Source organism: Lissotriton vulgaris, chromosome 4_1, assembly GCF_964263255.1.
Source record: "Lissotriton vulgaris chromosome 4_1, aLisVul1.2, whole genome shotgun sequence".
Classification (NCBI taxonomy): Eukaryota; Metazoa; Chordata; class Amphibia; order Caudata; family Salamandridae; genus Lissotriton; species Lissotriton vulgaris.
In genome coordinates, this window is record NC_141691.1 from 1,535,833,048 (window position 1) to 1,535,851,930 (window position 18,883).

The 18,883-nt window shown below is 42.4% G+C and overlaps 1 protein-coding gene across 3 annotated transcripts in view; it reads left to right on the forward strand.

Annotated features, from left to right (window-relative positions):
- Positions 1 to 18,883, forward strand: part of UBXN2B (UBX domain protein 2B) — a 373,909-nt gene that overhangs the window by 66,233 nt on the left and 288,793 nt on the right. For 2 of the 3 annotated variants that reach the window (XM_086965774.1, XM_086965773.1), the window contains exon 2: positions 12,528 to 12,628. In XM_086965774.1, the coding sequence (XP_086821900.1) occupies positions 12,528 to 12,628 (101 nt within the window). The remainder of the gene's footprint in view (positions 1 to 12,527; positions 12,629 to 18,883) is intronic. The other variant, XM_086965775.1, reaches the window with a different exon arrangement.

Genomic DNA, 18,883 nt, shown 5'->3' on the forward strand with positions numbered 1-18,883 from the left:
AGTGCAGAGAAGATATGCACAAGAAAGAATAGAGAAAGAAACAGACAAGGAGTGTACAAATACAGTGCCAAGTAAGACAGAAAGAAGTGTTAAGAAAAGTGCCTACACCCAACAACCAACAAATATAAAAATGTGGGGTTTGGCTGGCAAAGTCGATTTTATTCTGGTGCTGCCAAACTCCACCATTAAAAATGGTTAAATTACTACCATAAATTTTGTGACTGGACCGACATGTTTCATTGCCTTGTCATTGGCAACTTCGTCAGGGAAAATAGTTGGGTCTCTATTCTCAGTCCTCCATTTTTTCATATGAGAACCTGTACACATACATACATTAAAACACAGAGCACAGCAGTGGTCATATGGAGAGTACATAAAAGGAGGCTACAGCACACAACACCACCCCATTGCCGGCGGCTGTATGGCGCTATAATTACCTTATGCTCGATTGTAGTAGTCGTACCGTCGAGCATCAACAGACGGCGTGTCAAAGATCACGGATCCGTCGCGGAAACTCCTATATGTGAGTAACCTATGTAGGAGACACATAACGGTACCATTGCTATACTGTAATGTACTTGAATAGGATATAGAAATGGTCCGGCTGTGTTAGTAAAGTGAGGAGTAGGAAAGAAGTTGGAACTATGCTCCCCATATTGGTGTCAACGCGGTGTGCTATCTACCTCTAGAATACACAGCGGTGACACCCTTCATGTTCAATTAAAACGAACCGATATAGTTTGTCATAAAGTTATCAGTATTCCAAGTGCATGTAGATTGGAGAATGTAAAGTGATAACCAACCGGCGCTAGCCACATGCTTATGAAACTGCCAAGAACTACCCATGAAACCTCATGGGATGACAGGCGAGTTGTGGAGCTTACCTGCAGTGTGGCTCGAAGAGCACACCCGTAGCCCACAATGAATCTGGTAGCGAAGACAATTCAGGTGGGAGACAATCTTTCGAGCTATATATTGGAGAGATCACATTCTCACCCAAAGTAAGATGTACTCCCGACGGAGAACAGTACAAAGTTGCATACAATCTCTTCAACGAAGTCCAGACCTAGCAAGTTCTCATTACAACCTGTAGTCAAAAGAAGGGGTGCTTCAAACCTACGAGGACCAACAGAAAGAGGCAATGGAACAGAAATCGGATTAACGGGGGCGCCAGAAAAACCTATAGAAACATTATTAAAGCCAGACAAAGGTGCGCCAGGGAGTTTAGAATGCATAATAGAACTCTTCGTAGCACCAGTGTCTAGCAGAAAAGGCTCTGACACACCTGATGCAATCACTTCCACGTAGGGTCCACTCCGACCTACCGGAACTGAAACAACTCCCTCTCTTTGTCTATGGCTGTCCTAACAATCATTACCTTGCTCTTCATCGCCTTCAACATAGTAATCATCCACCAAGTACTGTGTAGACCTACCCGACGAATTCTGCTGCTGGTCAAAACTGTTCATTGAATTCTGCGGAGGCAAAGGGCGCACGTTCTGTCCGCGACCTCTACCTCTAGGCGCTTGTTGAGCACCTCTACCCCTAACACCAGGAGCACTATTTGCACGTTGCAACAGAACTGGACAGCTGTTTTTGTAATGACCCTCTTCTCTACAATACGCACACTGATTAGGCCCATACTGAATACGCTGTTGAGGAGTCTCGTCTCTTTGCGAGTTCCTCGAATACTGTGGTGATTGTTGATAATCACGCTGATTATTAACACGGGGTGGATAAGCTTGTTGTAGAAGAACTTTAGTCTTCAATTCCTTAGTCTTCTTATCCGCTTTCTCTAACTCATCCTTGCGCCTATTCTCATAGTACTGAGCCGTAGCTAAAATCTGCGCCGATGTAGAAACGGGCCAAGCACTCTCGGAATCCTTCAACTTGGTACACAACTCAGGAAGAAGATTGTGTACAAATTTATCAATGAATAATCTCTGGCCACCCTCGGTAGCCATATCCTGACCACTATGATCAACAAATGTTTCTTCAAAACGCGAGAAAAAGTCCGAAACAGACTCATCTTTCTTCTGCTTACACGCAGGCAACTTGTCCCAATTAACACGGACTTCAGGCATCAAAGTACTCATGAAAGTAATAATCCTACCAGGAAGTTCAGTAATAACATTTTCAGGCTTAGCACCTCCAACTTGTCTATCATTTGCAGCAACAAGATTCACCCACGAATCACCCAATTCATTATCATGATCTGAATGTCGAATGACATTCCAGATGGACTGTGGAACAATGTTCCCAAACAGCATGTCTATATCCGCCAAATTCATGACGCACGAACTCACAGTCTGCGTAAGTTCTTTATAATATCCCGCCGGATTCTTCCGCGGATCTGGTAAAGTCTGCTTAAGCGCTAGAACTTCTGCACGCTTCCATGGAACATGAACCCACACTCGCTGAAAATGCGCTAAAACAGGTTGATTGGCAGCAGCATCAGCAGGTCTCCATACTGGAGGAACCTCTCGCATCGGATACTGACGCACATGTCTCCTAACTGACGAATCTGGCTCAAAGAGCAGTTCAGTAGGGACAACAACGTCGACACCGCTCTCTCAATGTCATGTGGACTCACAATCGTTCCTTTAGCAAACTCGGAACGCAATCGGAACAATTCTTCAGGAGCTTTACCCACTTCGTCCGTCTATTGTTCATGGAGGAACGCACACATAAGTTCAAAAACATAACGCTGCTTTGGTACTTCCCATTGCCAGAAAACATCCATAATACCCTCTAGATCGTACTGGGACTTATACGTCTCCCATCTACGTGCCATATGATCCAAAACCACTCGCTCATCTGTATCGGGCAATTGGCTAAGCAGCTGTCTACGCTCGCTCACCGGAGACATACCCAATTGTCCCAACCAAGGAGTCAAGAAACCAGAAAAAGCAGCGGTCATCCGCTGTCTAGGAAAGGAGTAGTCGGAAGGACAAGATGAGACGAAACAGTAATAGAAGAATCCATAGTCGGAACAGGCATAGAGGCAGTAGTAGCAGGAAGAGACAAAGTTGGCGGCCCCTGAGAAGGCTGCGCCAAAGGGACAGTAGCCAACGAAGGAGCTGGCTGTGGAGGAATTACAGGAGGCAAAGCAACCGGTACTTGCACGGCCACGACCGGTGGCGGTGGTGCCGTAGCATTCTGCACATAAGGTGGCGGTGAATTTAACAAATGCGACATTAAAGGGTCTTTCACAAGATCCTTCTCGTCTTTCTGCTCTTTAGACGGCAAGACTGGGTAGCATCTGTCTACCGCTAACTTCCTCACTCTAAGCATCTGCTCACTTTCCTGCTCTTCTTCATTATCTCTGTATGCAATGACAGCTTGCACCATAGACATACCCTTCTTATTTTTCTTCACTAACTTTATTTCTTTCTGTTTGGCTTCTTTGCGCCATATGCGGAAAGAGTCAAACATCGCCGGCCGGGCTTTCTTCTTGAACAACTTCACTTCAAGGTTATCCAAGACTTCTGTCTCAAAACTACCATAACGGGGCCACTGTAGGACACCGTCATCCTTCTTGTATTTAACCCAAATCTCATTATAGCTAATAGGACCCACGCCATGCTTCACATATTGATCGTAGGTAGGAGTTCCAATCGGAGGAACCGGACACGAATCCTCTAACCGGGAATCCCTCAAAGTACCACAACTAAACAAATTCCTAAGACTGCTAAAACCAGGCATCTTGCTCACTAGTCTATCTTCAAACAACAAGGGGAATCTAAATCGATAATCTCGTGAATACACGAATCCCTTGGCTTTGGGGCCTGCAGGTACCAAATCAAAGCTATCCACTAAAGGATACATAACAAACTAAGGACTAGGAGACGCTCCGTTCATACTTAACTGAGTTGTCAATGGCGTTACCAGAAGACCCGTCAATCGTCTCGCTCTACAAACGTCTAAGGCTCCAAAACAGGGCGACAGTCAGGGCAGCAGTCCTTCGTAGCCGTCGGAAAGCGGGAAACCTCGCAGCAAAGACTTTCGGACCACGACGACATACAGGGGTCGATGAAGTGGCTGGCCTTCCTCCAGAATTTTCTCACGAAGCTTCTCACGAACCTCTGGCTTGGACCGGTACCACTGAAGTCGCCCCACGTTGGGCGCCAATTGAGGTACTGGGTTTTTCAGAACCGGTACTAATCCGGTAACCCAGCGGTGTCAGGGCAACACCCAAAGATCCCGGATTCCCCTGTCTTGGCAAACAGAGACACGGGACACTTCTTGATGACGTCAAAGACCAAAGTTTATTGGTTGCAACCAGGGACAGAGATCTACGAAGTACACACGGGTAGTTCGTCAGAGACTGCACACTTAGATAAACGGAGCTCGGTCTTTTATGCCGAAAATCATGCCTCAGGCAGCATTACAATTTACATTTGGTGCATACAAACTGACAAATAGCAACGTAGCATTTCAAAAGTAGCAAATGACGACAGTCAAAAACAATCCCATTTTCCGTTGTCCAGCCCACCAAAAACGATCGCACACATGCTTGGTTTCCTGTTCGATCAGGCTGGACAAACCCATCATAAACCCTTCAACCCAGATCGATGATCACGTCTTAAAGGAAAGGCAGAAACAGATGGAAAGGAGATAGAGGAGTGGGAACGGTGTACCATAAACTCGGACACGTCCTGCCCTTTGATCTTTATCAGGCCAGCTGCTGAACAAGGAACTGGCTCAGCAGGATTCGCCCCAGGCGAGGAGTCAGTTTGGCCAGGTCAACCAGAAGTCAGCTAAGGCGTACGTGTCTCAAGAACTTTCTCGGCTGCAGTCATCGGGCCTATGTTAGGGCAACCACACAAAATGGCTGCCACATACAAAATGGAACCCGGAGGTTCAGACTAAATCCTCGAATACAGAGTGTTCTCCTATATCGGTTCATACGAAAACACTCAGACACGTTACACTCGCCATTTGCGGTCTGTTGAGACCAAAATCGTCCATTTCCGACGATCTTAATAAATCGGGTTCGGAACTATCGAACCCAATTCGGGACCACGGAACCACGCTGCCCGCATTTAATCAGAAACACATAGTCTGTTCGTAACCTGTAGCGGACTGTGTATGTCCTTTAAGAATGGATGTCGGGTCTGCACTTCAATATGTATACGCATCCACTGAATTCACTGTGAATCCCGTGGCATTTAACCAGAAACACATAGTCTATTGGTAACCTTCAGCGGACTATGTACATACTATAAGGATGGATGTCGGGTCGGCACTTCAATATGCATATGCATACGCTAAAATCACTGTGATCCCGTGGCAAATACCCAGAAACACATAGTTTGTTTGTAACCTGTAGCGGACTGTGTATGTCCTTTAAGAGTGGATGTCGAGTCCGTTCTGTAATATGCATACGTATCCACTAAAAATCCATGACCCCCGTGGTAGGGGAAGCTAGCCATAGGAATGAGTTTAACCATCATTTGGGACTTACTTCGTCCTGCCTGTGTCAGCGTTGATCACGCCTACCCTTCGATGCCGGGCCCGGATAGTGGAGAGCCGGTGCGGCGTATTAGAATAAATAACGTGAAGGGCGTTGCTTGGCTAGCAACCCGGAAACGCCTTGTGTCGATAGGTCATGTGACTACCAAGGCAAATCGGGCGGCCATGATAGAGTGTAGGAAATATCCGTAAACACTACATAAAACGGGTATAGAAATGTGATTGTTGTTAAGGGTCATTAAAATGATATATTTAACACAAGCCTATTGTCTATATTAATGGCATGACAGGGTAACAATAGGGGGGGGACCACCAATATGGCACACTCAATAGGTATTACTATATCATGACATACAAGTATATATATCAAACCAGGAGCAATATGCATTAGTAGGAAAAGCGATATCAAGAAGTGGTGCGAGTAGTGCTATGTTCACCTCCATGCTGTACATAAGGCATTTGACACCGGTTGCAATCCCTAGAGTGGATTAGTACGTGGTGTTTGGTGGTAAAAAAATCCTCCATTAAGACCCTCAAGTAACAAGTCGTTGAAAAGAGGAGCGTTGATTGTCATTGCAAAACGGATAAACCTCGTGGCTGACTTATTCACATGGGTACCCGATGTAAAGAGGGGGGGGGGGGTGGAAAAAACACGAACAGCCTACACTGTATAATAGGTTGGTACACTGTGTCTGACTGTCAAACGGGCAGTAGGTGGAGGAAGGTTATTGTAATTCATCACCTATCCACACTATCTTCCTAAAACAACCCTCGTGATACTAGGTTGGCAATGATCAGTACTAAGAGGAGGTGACTAACAGTATGGTAATAGCACCAGTGTGGTGTTCAAAGTGCACTCCATGGAATGTCCTCATTCAGCCCTCGGCTGTCGGTGGCCAATCGGTGTATCCACCTCTGTTCCTTAAGGAATAAATTGTGTTTGGATTTATCTGAGGTGGCTTCTAGAATTAGCCAAGAGAGTGAGTCAGCCGTGTGGTTCTGTTCCACATAGTGTCTGCACATTTTGGTGGTAATTGCCACAGGGTGGTTTGTTTGATTGCATCCACTTTTGTGGTCTAGTATGAACCAAGATGTCCTTAATATTCCTTGACCTCTTAAAGGCAAATCTGGGTATTTCAAGGTTCAGAGTACCTGTGTTTAGGATCTGCCAGTGCCGCTTGATAATCTTCTTAATTTCATTAGAAGCTGGTGAAAAGGTAGTAACACAGGTTATTAGGTCTGTACCCTGCGTGTTAGGGGTATTGTACTCGAGGAGGGCTCCCCTATGGTTGTTTTGTGCACCTTTACGTGCCTTGTAGATCTCCCTGGTGGGGTAACCCCTCTCCGTCAAATTTCTGGATAGTATGGTGGATTCTGTCTTGTAGTCTGTAAGGTTGGAGCAGTTTCGCCTGACCCTCAGAAATTGCCCAAAAGGAAGATTCAGCCTCAGCGCCTTTGGGTGGTGGCTCGTGAAGTGGAGCAAGCTATTCCGGTCAGTGGGTTTCCAATACATAGTGGTATCGATTTTCCCTCTCACTAGCCTAATGGTCAAGTCCAAAAAGGCGATGTTGGTGGCAGAGGCCGTCATGGTGAAGTTAAGGTAGTCATTCAGCGTGTTTAGCCAATTGAAGAACTCTTTGTATGAGTCTGCGGTCCCTGCCCAGAGGACCAGGATATCATCTATGAATCTCCTCCACAATTTGATGTTAAGGTGGTAGGGATTCACTGGACAATTGATGTATCTTTCCTCAAAATCAGCCATGTACAGACAGGCCACCGAAGGAGCAAACGTGCTCCCCATGGAGGTGCCCTGGGTCTGGAGATAGTGTTGCCCTTTAAACTCAAAATAATTTTCTGTGAGGGCTTGGGTGGCGCTCTCCATAATGAACGACAGTGGTGTGCGGGAGATCCATTCCTCGGCACTGAGGATCCTCTCTATCACCCCTAGTGTGGCCCTCTGGGGGATGTTGGTGTAGAGGGCCTCCACATCGAGGGTGATGAGGAAATCCACCTGGATACCATCCTCTAGACTGTCCAAGAGGCGTAGGACATCAGTGGTGCCCTGGACATAGGAAGGGATCCGTTTAACCAATGGTTGTAGGAAGTGATCACAAAACTGTGACAAAGGCTCAAGTACATAATCAATGCCCGACACTATGGGCATTGGCACTGTTTTTAGGACATCCATCATTTGATTTACCACTTTGGTTTTTAGACACATACTAGTCACACCTATCACTAGTATGTCACAATGTCACTTTGTGCGCACGGTCACTATAGGGATTGCGCATTGTCACTTACCTGTGGTAACGGTCTCTTTTGTCTCCCAATTTAGGCAAGAGCAGGTGTTAAACAGGTAGTACAACTTGTGTGCTTTTTGTAAACTGACACTCTTGTAGGTCATGTTTCTGTAGATAGTAGTTTTGATTTATTAGGTCCTGAAGAATCGTAGTCAATGAACTTTCAGCGAGAAACATGTTGACCACACTCTTCACATCTTAGTACTGTATCGCCTTTGGAAACATAAGTTCCAGCGATTACAGACTATTCTTGATTTTAATTGCGGCAGAGGACAACCAGAATAAAATTGCTTTCCGGTACCTTGTGCATCATTTTATCCTCACCCACACCATCTACTCTGTTCTGGCCCCTCACCCACACTTCACCCATAGGCAGTTGGATAAAAGATCTCCGATAAAGAGCCCCTCTTTGAGGTGTGCCGTTGGTAATTGCACCACCTACCCAACGAGGAGCATTGCCTATGATGAAGCATGACACTCGCAAGGGTGTGTGAGGCCATTATATCCAACACAATGGATACCCAGGGTTAGCTCTCCATTGAGTACTACCCCTCTCACCTTAGTGACCGTTCTCTTCTTTTCTTCCTTTAGGAACAGCCCAGCCTCCTTCTTGTTGTTTACAGTTATACCAAGAATCCCTCTAGGATCTAGTCAACACCATTACCTGAGAATGAGAGAATATGGGACTGTGTCCTGGTCTCGAGGTGGACACCCCGCGAGGGATGTTAGACCACTGCTAGCTGGAGCATAAGGATGCAGGAACCTCAGCGTCTCTGGTCAGTGTGTCAGCCGGGAAATCACAATCTCCTCTCCCTTTCTAAAGCAAGGCATGATGTATATATACCCACAGGGGTCCTGCCTTGCTGTGTTACTGTGACGGCCTAGAGGATGACATTGGACCTGAACTTTAAACAGAGATATTATACAGGATATGGTAGTCCTGCTGTGCTTCCAAGAAACCTCATGCATAATGTATGAGATTCGAACTAGGAAAAAGCCGCTTTCTGAATGCAGTGTTGCATCTAGGTAAAAGGTCAGTGCCTAAGAACTGTTATGTATGTAATGTAGGGAAGAATATAGGTGAAAGGTTGTGATGTTACCTGCGCCTATATAAGGTACCTATATGGAATATAATATTGCTTGTACCTGAAAGTGAAGATGAGTTAGTCAAATCCCTACGGATGGCAGAATATTATTGCACGTTTGCTTCTCCATTTGTTACTCTATTTGCTAGTTGCAGATGTAATATTAGGAAAATATTAAAGAAGTGTTCATATTTCTTCATCATCACATTGTGATTTACAGTTTCAGGATACAAAAAAAATTCTTGTCAAACACTCCATCTTTACAGAGTTTTATCACAACAGAGAAATCCATTCTGGTAACAGATGTCAGCTTTAAAGGGCTTGGAGCAGTTCTAAGGCAAGGTGAAGGCAATAGTGAGACTGCAATAATCTTCATTTTAATATGTATACCAGTTCCAGAACATATATATTCAGTTATAGACATAGACCCTCTGTAGATTTTGAGATATAAAAAACAAAATCAGAAATGTTTGTGGGGTACCAACTATGTGGTTAAAACAGATCACCTTTTAAAGATGTTTTTGGCAAGAAAGGGCTGAGTGCTATTTCTAGTAGAATTTGCAAATGGGTGATTTCTCTCCAGGAGCTCGATTTTCATGTTGACTAAATTCTAGTCAGGGGTGGAGAGATTAGTGCGGCAGACATCCTTTCAAGATTAGTCTATTCCGAAACACTGGTGGATGAGGCCCTAATGGAGGATGTTGGAGATTTAGAGGATTAAAATGTCCGTGAGATCATGGATGAATTATGTTGACTGTGATGTAACCTTGCAGGATCCTGCTAAGCTTATTAACTGTGGTTGGAGAACCAAACAGGATATAAGTCCAGAGTCTAAGAAGTTTTGAGAGGTTACAACTGAGCTGTCAGTGCTACTGGGTGTGAAGGGTGTTAAAGAAATGTTCCAGTTTTTTAAAATGATTTCTCAAGTAAGAAGTAAATTGAGTTCAACATATGTTATAATGCCTATAGTGCTTCTGACATTGCAGAATTTTAATCCAACTTGAACATAGGTGGATATGATGCACTGTTCCTTGTCTTAAAGCTGGGATCGCCACATTTGGCACTGTAGCACTAAATACTAGCTTCAGTGTCTACCCCAACCCCCTCATCATCCGTATTTCGTCTGGAATCCTGAAAATGGTAAATCTTGCGCAATCCTCTACTTCTTCCCAGTTCATTAGGAAGAGCTGTGCTTAATTTAAGTTGGTGTTTGCCGGTAGGGGCACTGGCACTCATTTTTGGGGATCAGCCCTAATTATTACTCTTTAGACATTCCTGAGAGCAAGAGAAGGAAAAAACACAGTCAATGAAGGAGGAAGAGAAAGACAGAAAGATTGTCCGAAAGGTAGAAAGTAGGAGCTGACAAAAGTGAGATAAAAAGGCAGAGAGTGCCTGGTAGTGGATTGAAGAATCCTGGGTGGTTCCAAGACTAGCAATGGTATTTGGCGTGCTGACACTTAAAAGCACTGGCTGTGGGCTTCTAAGCAAAGGGTTGGGCACTGGCTCTCATTCTTTTGCAAATTAGGCACTGATGAAAAATGTAGTGTATGTCAAAAGTATCCTAAAGAGTGGAACTCAAAAGGAGGCTCCCACAGAAAATTTCTTTGAGGCCCTCAACAGTATTTTTCGGTCAATGGTATGTTTTTTGTTCGCCATCGACATACTAATGGCCGGTAGAGACATCATCGGGTCTTCTTCTTCTCCACCAGCAGGCAGTCTCTCAGCTTGGAAATACTGTGTGGGATCCGAATCAGAAAGTGATCTATTATTACCACCTACCCAACACCTTTATGATATTAGTAAAACATAGATAGGGGTAAGAAAAGACAAAAAAGCAGATGTGTAGAGGAACATTCTAGGTGTCCCTAACATCAAACATATACCGTTGGTCTACATGTTTCAGCCATACTTGCGCTTCAGCTGGTCGCCGGCTTTCTTCAGGACCAATGGGATAAGTGGATCCCTTTGCTGTGCCGGATAAGACATTATCCCCTGGTTATAACTCTGTTACAACTGTTCACTTTTTGTATGTGAGGGAGCAAGCATTGTTCCCCTCTTAATCTTTACCTCGTTCAGACCCATAGGTTGCAGGGGGGAGTTGGGTTATCTGCCCTTCTTGCGGCTCAACAACTCTGTACCAAATGGTGTCCCTCTCGACCTTATATGATATTTGGTCCCACTCTTCATGATACTTTTGATAGATACTTTATTTGAAAGCAGAGTAGGAAATTGTTGTTCATAACTTCTCCCTCCCTGTGTTTGATATTGTTAATCGAAGTGTGTAGTGTAGCCATTGATGTGGGAGGAGTTTGGTGCAGATGGAGAGGGTGGGACACTAGGCAACGCTTTCTCTTGGAGCATTGCAGCAGCTGATAGACCATCAAACATGTCAGTCAGCATGTCATGGTCATTGTCAACATGTTTGCATCCCCTCTGCTTGCCACTTCTTGAGCGTTTAAACTGATGAACATTTCCAAATTAATTGGGTGCTCTGTGAACAGCTGTTCCGGGAGCAGGGGCGTGACCACGTAAGATTACTTTTGTGGTGTGTTATTAAAAAACGGGCCTGTAAAGAAGTTGGTAATAGGAGGGGTAAGAGAATGTAGAAATTGATCAATCCTCTTTTTTTGTGCAGGCAAATGGGTCATCTGATGCCAGCAGTATTTGACATTGTTGATCATGATATATTACTTGTTCAGTTGTAGGATATTGGTTTTATTGGTTTATTAGTTTCCTGTTTCAGATTTTTTTTTAAACATATAATTGCTATCAGTCGGTTTCTCCCCATCCTTACACTCTGAAACCTCAGCCGTGTCCTTTGGCTTTCCATGGAGTTCCTCAATTTCACCTAGTCCTTTTAAATATTTAGGTGAGGGCTCTGCCAGTTTCCAAAATTGCATTTAAATGGAAATACATGTATGTATTGTATTACAGTATTTTTAAAGCATTTACCACCCCATGTAGGGCGCTGAATGCTTGTGTGGATGACATCCAAAGTTTTCTAAAAGTTGGGCAAATGCTGAGGTCTAAGCTCAGCCATTCCGACATAGCTTGCAAAATGCCACATACTGGAAGTCCTTTGATTGGATCAAAATTAATTCAGCAATTATCAGTGTCTGTTGCACTCATGCCACTGAGGTCCACAACGTAGGTGTTAAATTCAGTTCTATGCTTACTTTGGTGTCACAGATACACAGTAATTTATTCATGGTTTCCAGCTCAGACGTTTTAAGACTGTCTTGTATCATATTAGACATGTGGGTTTAGCAATGATTTGGTTTTCACTATGCCTTGAATTTCGGTGCTTCAAATGCATTATTAGCCACACTCAAGGTTAGAAAGCTTATCTTTTATTGAATTTTATATGTTTTGGATCTGTGAGATATTTTTAGGTCTGCTAATTTCCAGATGAGGCTACAAGGCTTCATAATTTTCTTCTTATTAAATTCTTTATATGGGACCCCCTCTTAGTCCTATTTAGAAATGCTCAATGAAATATTTATACTTCTGAACTTTTCCCTTAGAAGGCCTTGATAGTGTACAGAAGTCTAATGTAATTTTAATTATTCCTATAGACAGATTGCATATTAAAGATCGGGGGCATGTAGAAGCCATACTATACAATATGGGGATTAAAGAAAATGACTTACTACTTTATTTTATCTAGCTAGCACTGGCCAGATTATGTGAAGATGAGAAGAAACGACAGCCAACCCACCATGACATGCCAATTGTGGTGGATGTTCACGCTGGGCATCCTGTTCACAGGTAATAGTAACATAATGCTTTTGTTTTTCCTACCGGTGTGGTTCCTGTTTTCTATTTTGGTTGATTTATTATTAATTTCACTTTTGAAGTGGTACATGTGTTATGTTTGTTATTTTATGTTATCTAGTACTAGCACGCAACCGGTCCAAATTAATTACAGGCAGACCTGTATGTTTATTATATATATATATATATATGTATGTATATGTGTATATATATATATATATATATATATATATATATATATATATATATATATATATATATATGGTTCTAGTATGATGTGGGAGGAGTTGGGTAATGTGTCATAGGTCCTGATGAATGGTCTGTTCATGTCCCCTGAAGCATGGCACTGCTAATCCGTGTGCTCGTGTTTATAAAGCATGTGTGCTCATGTTTATAGGGCATGCGAGAGAGAGAGAGTGATCACGCTTGCTGCAGTTTTATTTTACTTGAAAAGTTGTTGAGTTCTTGTCTGGAAGATACATGTTTGTGATTCACTTGTTTCATTGTTGATGAGTTTTTCCTTGTAACTGCTTCGGTGGCTCAAAAATGAAAAAAACAACCATCTTTTCAAGTCTTTTGAAAGGCAAGGTGGTTTCTAGTGTCCTTATCTGGTTTGGGAGGGGTACCATAGCTTTCTAGCTTTGACTGAGAAAGAGGTCCCTCGGAGTCTGAATTGGTTGAAGTGCGTCTCTTTCACCTTGATGAGGGTTTTGTATTGGAGGGTTCTGTGTGTCGTCTGCAAAGTTGTATCAAGACGGACCAAAGGACTAAGTCCAGACAAAGGGCAGAGGTAGATGTTGAAAAAAGAGGGATAGATGGTTGAGCCCTGCATGACGCCAGTATTTAGAAGTTCGTTTTTTGGCGGTAAAAGGTACTATTTGAGATGTGTGTCTGAGTGCATAGGAAAGAGGCTATCTAGTCTAATACTTTCCCTCTGATGCCCACATTCGCCAGTTAGATCTGGGGTGTTGGATGGTAGACCATGTCGCAAGCAGCTCGGAGGTCAACTAGGATCAAGGCAGCAACTCCACTGTTTTTCATTTTGTGTTTTTAGTTAGTTCATTGTAGTGAGAATAATGGACTCTCTTGCTCTGGAAGGACAGATTCCAGTCTGTGAATTTCTACATTTGCATGTAAACTGCATTTTCAACTAGTTTAGCCAAATAGCATTGGTTTATAATTAGTCTGTAGTATGCAGTGTTATATGGATCCAGGCCATGTGTCTTTATAAGTTGTTTGATTGATGGAAATGTGAGCTCTTTGAGAATAATACACATAGTAAACGATGTATTGGTATTGATTTCTGTAGCTTCTTCAATAGGTTTGATTTAAAAGAAGACAGAAAGAGGGCATGGATCTGCTTGAGATCCTGATGTTGTTAGCTTTGTGATCCTAGTTATTAAAATTGTAGTCAGATAGTGGGTAGAACACAGAAAGAGCACTTCTTTCAGTTGGTTCGATTGTGTGCTGATGATTTGGGATGCATTCTTTTTTATAGAACCTTTGATTTAATGATCACGTGTAGCTCAGTGGCATTTTTTACAAAGTGAATGGCCAGGGCATCACATAGCTATTGACAATTTATTTCTGTCTGCTTTTGGGTCTTCAGATTCAGAGCAGAATGCAAAGGTGATGCAAGAGGAGCAAAATATATATTTTTTTCCTGTTCTAATGGTTGATCTGTCAATGTGGAGTTGACAAGGCTATCAGTTTCTACTCTACTGATCTTCCCCCGTTTATGCTCAAGTGCTGTGCTGTGTGAGTGGCTCTGAATTTTGCAAGCTACATGGTGAAGAATTTTTCTCACCTGGTGCGATTCAAGTGTGTTTCTTTTTGCTAAGTAATATGTCACATCAAAAGTTGTTCAACAGACATTTATCAACTTTTTGAATTGCTAATGACGCAGCTAGAGGATTCACAAGTGGCATTCATGGTTGTAACTCGTGTTTCTGGTTTCGGGGGTGTCAATTTTCATTTTATGCCAGGTACATTTTAGAATTTTTGGAAGATGTTTTCTTTTAGAGTTGCAAATTCCTAGGATATCATATTTAAGTGATCGCAAGACAGTAGCTCCATGTTAGTTGTAGAGAATTGAATGTGGATATGTTCCGATGAAAATGTCATCAAGGTTTTGTCTTGCAGAGTGTGGTGTACTGATGATGAGCTGTCCGTTCCAAAGCTCTGAGGTCCATTAGTAGACCTTTTTTTGAGAATCAGGCTGGTTTCACAATCCATGTATTGTAGTTGCCCAGAAACATGAAGTTTAGGTTCTTTAAACTGAAGCTGGCGACAACTACAGAAATTTGTTTCTAGTGAAGTGCTTTGAAGAGGCAGGCAGAGGAATAAAAAGAAGGATCTTGAGTCATTGGGTAATGGATGGTGTTTGCTTAAGAAAGATCTATATTCTGGTGTGGAGTATCTAAGTAGGCACAAAACATGTAGGGATTCCGTATGCACAATGGCTTCCTCCTCCATTTTGTTCAGGCAGCTTTTCATGATAATTTTATTGCCAGGTGGTATTGCTTCAGGATGTTTTATTGTAGTAAGGGAGATCAGGAGACTTCTTGTGGCAGGAAGCTAAAAGTTTATTTGTATTTTATTCATCACCCGCGACCAGACTCTCCTGCTGTGCACCAGGACTCCAGACAACTGAATAACGTTATCAGAACCCTGGAACGCACACAGCAGCATCTGATCATGGAACCATGTTCAAACAGATAAAATCATTACGTGAAGTGTCCTCGCGCTGAGGTGTAGCGTGAGGATGAGAAACACAATTCACTACAACTTCTCCCCCTTCACAAGGGAGAAAATAAAACATCTAAATAATAAAACAATTATAACGGGAATAAATATATGTATATAGTAAATGCAACAAATGACTACAATAGATGAAATATCAGATCATAACACATAATCATTCAGTTTTGCAGGCAATTTTCTGCAGCGAACTCCTAAATCCGCAGGTGAGGAATAAGTGTTAGCATTCATAACATTAGTGGTAGAAGTGGCTGGACTAGATGAGTCAGAATGCATAACTGGAAAGCAGGATGTGGAGGAACTTCCAACATCGGATGTTGGGGTTTTTAACCAAAAGGACCAGTCGCAGTGTTCAAACTCCTTTTTGGTCAAATTGAGTAAGGAACGGGCCTGTGAAACAGAAAGATGTACAAGAGATCTTTTGTTCCACCATCCTTTGGCACCAAGTAAGGCTGAACCTCTGCTGACACCTGTGACTTGTACCGGAGGGAAACATTTTGACAAACCCTTAGTGACTTTTTGGGTATTTTTAATGAGAACCCAATCACAGATTTTCAATTCGAGTAAATCAATTTTTTTTGCAGAATCATGCACAGACTTCTTTAGGTTTTGTTTTTGCAAAACTGTAGCCGCCAATTTTTCATTGTCAATACTGCTCTTATTGTTCTTATGAATTAACCAATTGGGACATAAACTGGTGTGAACAGTTCTGTTTCTTAAGAGGGAAAACAGAGAGACACCTGTGGTGCAATGAGGAGAAATGTTATAGGACCACAACTTAGCTTCAAGAAATTCAGGTACATCTTGATGAGAGGAAATGGCTGCTTGAATGGCATCTTTAACCAATCTGTTTGCTCTTTCCACTAAACCATTCGATGTCGGTGAATATAGAGCAACTTTATAAAGAATGACATCATGTTCAGCTAAAAATGAAGTAAACTTTTCAGAAATGAAATGGATACCATTGTCTGTAACAACAATAGAAGGTGAACCTTCTACCAAAAATATTTTTTTTAAAAACTTAACAGCATTAGTGGAATTAGCTGAATCACAGAACATGTGGAAAATCCATTTAGAATGATAATCAATTAGCAAAATGAGATGTTTCAGATCATGAGAAAGAACATCATAAGGTCCATAAAAGTCTAACCCTACTTTTTCCCAAGGTTTTTCGGAAAAAGGAACAGGATGTAAAGGCGTGTTCATAACTTTCCTTTTTTTGTCAGATAAAAGGCATTCAGGACATGAGTCAACGTGGAACTTGACTTGAGATTCAAGAGATGGCCACCAAAAGTGAGACGTAATGAGTTGTGAAGTTTTGGAAATTCCAAGATGACCCTGATGTGCAAATTGTGTCTCATTACTAAGCCATTGACCAAGGATAACTCAGAAGCAACCATTTCTCATTAGAAAGTTTTCTATTTTCTGGCCAACCCTTGACAATATATTCAGCTACTAGTTTTAAACTGTCATCCTTATTATGTGCTTCAAACCAGGACTGTTCAGAAATGCAAGGGCACAATTTAGTAGCATCAAGGGCAGCGACCACGCATTCAATGTCTTCAACATCCTCAACTTCAGAAGGATGCTGAAACGCCATGCGTGATAGACATTCTGCCCTGCAATTTTTACCCTCTGAAATGTGTTTTATGCAAAAATGAAATTCATGTAATTTAGACCGGAGTCTGACAAGCCTGGCTGAGGCTTTACCAAGCCCATCAACATTGAGCAGTTGTGTGAGCGGTTTATGATCTGTGAATAAATCAAACTAACGTCCCCAAATGTAATTTTTGAATTTATCAATAGCCCATACGCAGGCGAGGGACTCTCGTTCAATGCTGCTATAATGTGTTTCTGAAGCTTTGAGCATTCTTGATGAAAAAGCTATGGTGTGCTCCTTTCATGAAACCCATTGGCCCAAAACAACTCCCCAAGCCCGTAAGACTGGCATCCACCATTATGAAATATCTAGGAGAGTCATGAAAGAGATGTAGAGCCAGTGCTTCCATAATCAGCTTTTTGACTTGATCAAATGAAGAAGCAGTTTCTCCTGACCAATCAAACTTGGACCCTTTACCTAAAAAGAGCACGTAGTGGCTCCACTGTTTGGGCATATCCTCTGACAAAGCGAGCGTAGTATTCAGCTAGGCCTAAGAATGATTGAAGTGAATCCTTGTCTTTGGGCGGGGTGGCATGACTCATGGCTTTAATAAGGGAAATTTTGGGTTTGATGCCCTCTTTGACCCAAAAACTCCAATGACTGAGTGCCAAATTTACACTTGACAGCTCTGATTGTCATGCCTGCCTCATGTAGTTTAGCTAAAACTGAAGATAGATTCGATAAATGTGACTCTCATTCGTCAGAAAAAAACAAAATGTCATCTTGGTAGACATGGACTCCGGGCATGTTCTGAAAAAGATTATCCATGAACTTTTGAAAAACACTGGCCACGGAGGCCAGGCCAAAGAGAAGTTTTTGGTACTTGTAATTCCCAAAAGGTGTAATGAACGTGGTGAGTTCTTGTGAATCATTGGTTAAAGGCACCTGGTGGTAGGCTGAACGTAAGTCTATGATTGAAAAATATTTTGCTCCCCCCAAGTTAGCAAGAAGTTCGCGAATTTTAGAGAGGTGGTGACAGTCAATCAAAATGTTCTTATTAAATGTGCTCAAGTCCGCACATAACCTTACCTCACCAGATTTCTTTTGGACAATAACGATGGGAGAAACCCACTCTGAAGAGTCAGAAGGTGCAATAACACCATCGTCACACAAGGATTTGAGAACAGACTTGAGTTCATCCTTCGCCCTAAGGGGCAAAGGTCGCACCTTGTGAACAATAGGTTGGGCTTGTGGCTTGAGTCTGATTTGGTGTTGAAACCCTTTGACAGTCCCTAGCTTATTTGAAAATAATTTTGGAAATGTTTCCAATTTTTTTTAATGTCAGAAGTGTGATCAGTGAGACATAAACAGTCAGTTTTAGATAGTGGAATAGGGGTATAGCCTTGAGGAGGTTCACCAACAGCAATTGGGTTTTCAGAACCTGGAACCAAATATAGACCCATTTTTGCAAGGTCTTGCCACCCAATGATGTTGCGTCCTTTGACTGCAACATAAACCTTTGTAACAATAGATCTTTCCAAACATTCTAACCTAGAATTAAAATAACCCGGCATGTCAATATCAAACTCCCCAAAAGCTTTTGGATTGACGTCCGTTTAGAATAAAGAAATTGATTCTTGCCATTTTTCATAAAACATAACCTCTGATAAGATAGTTATTGGAGATCCAGAATCAGCCATTATAGGAATCTCAATGTCACCGAAGAGTGCAGTACCTAAAGGGCCTTTGACCAACTGTGGAGTAAAAATAGTTACATTCTATTGACACAACCATATTCTGGAAATGATCTACACAATCGTCAACAGCTTCAGAATATTCAATACTGTTGATTCTGGTAGGTCTTTTAACGGATCTACATAAACAGTGAA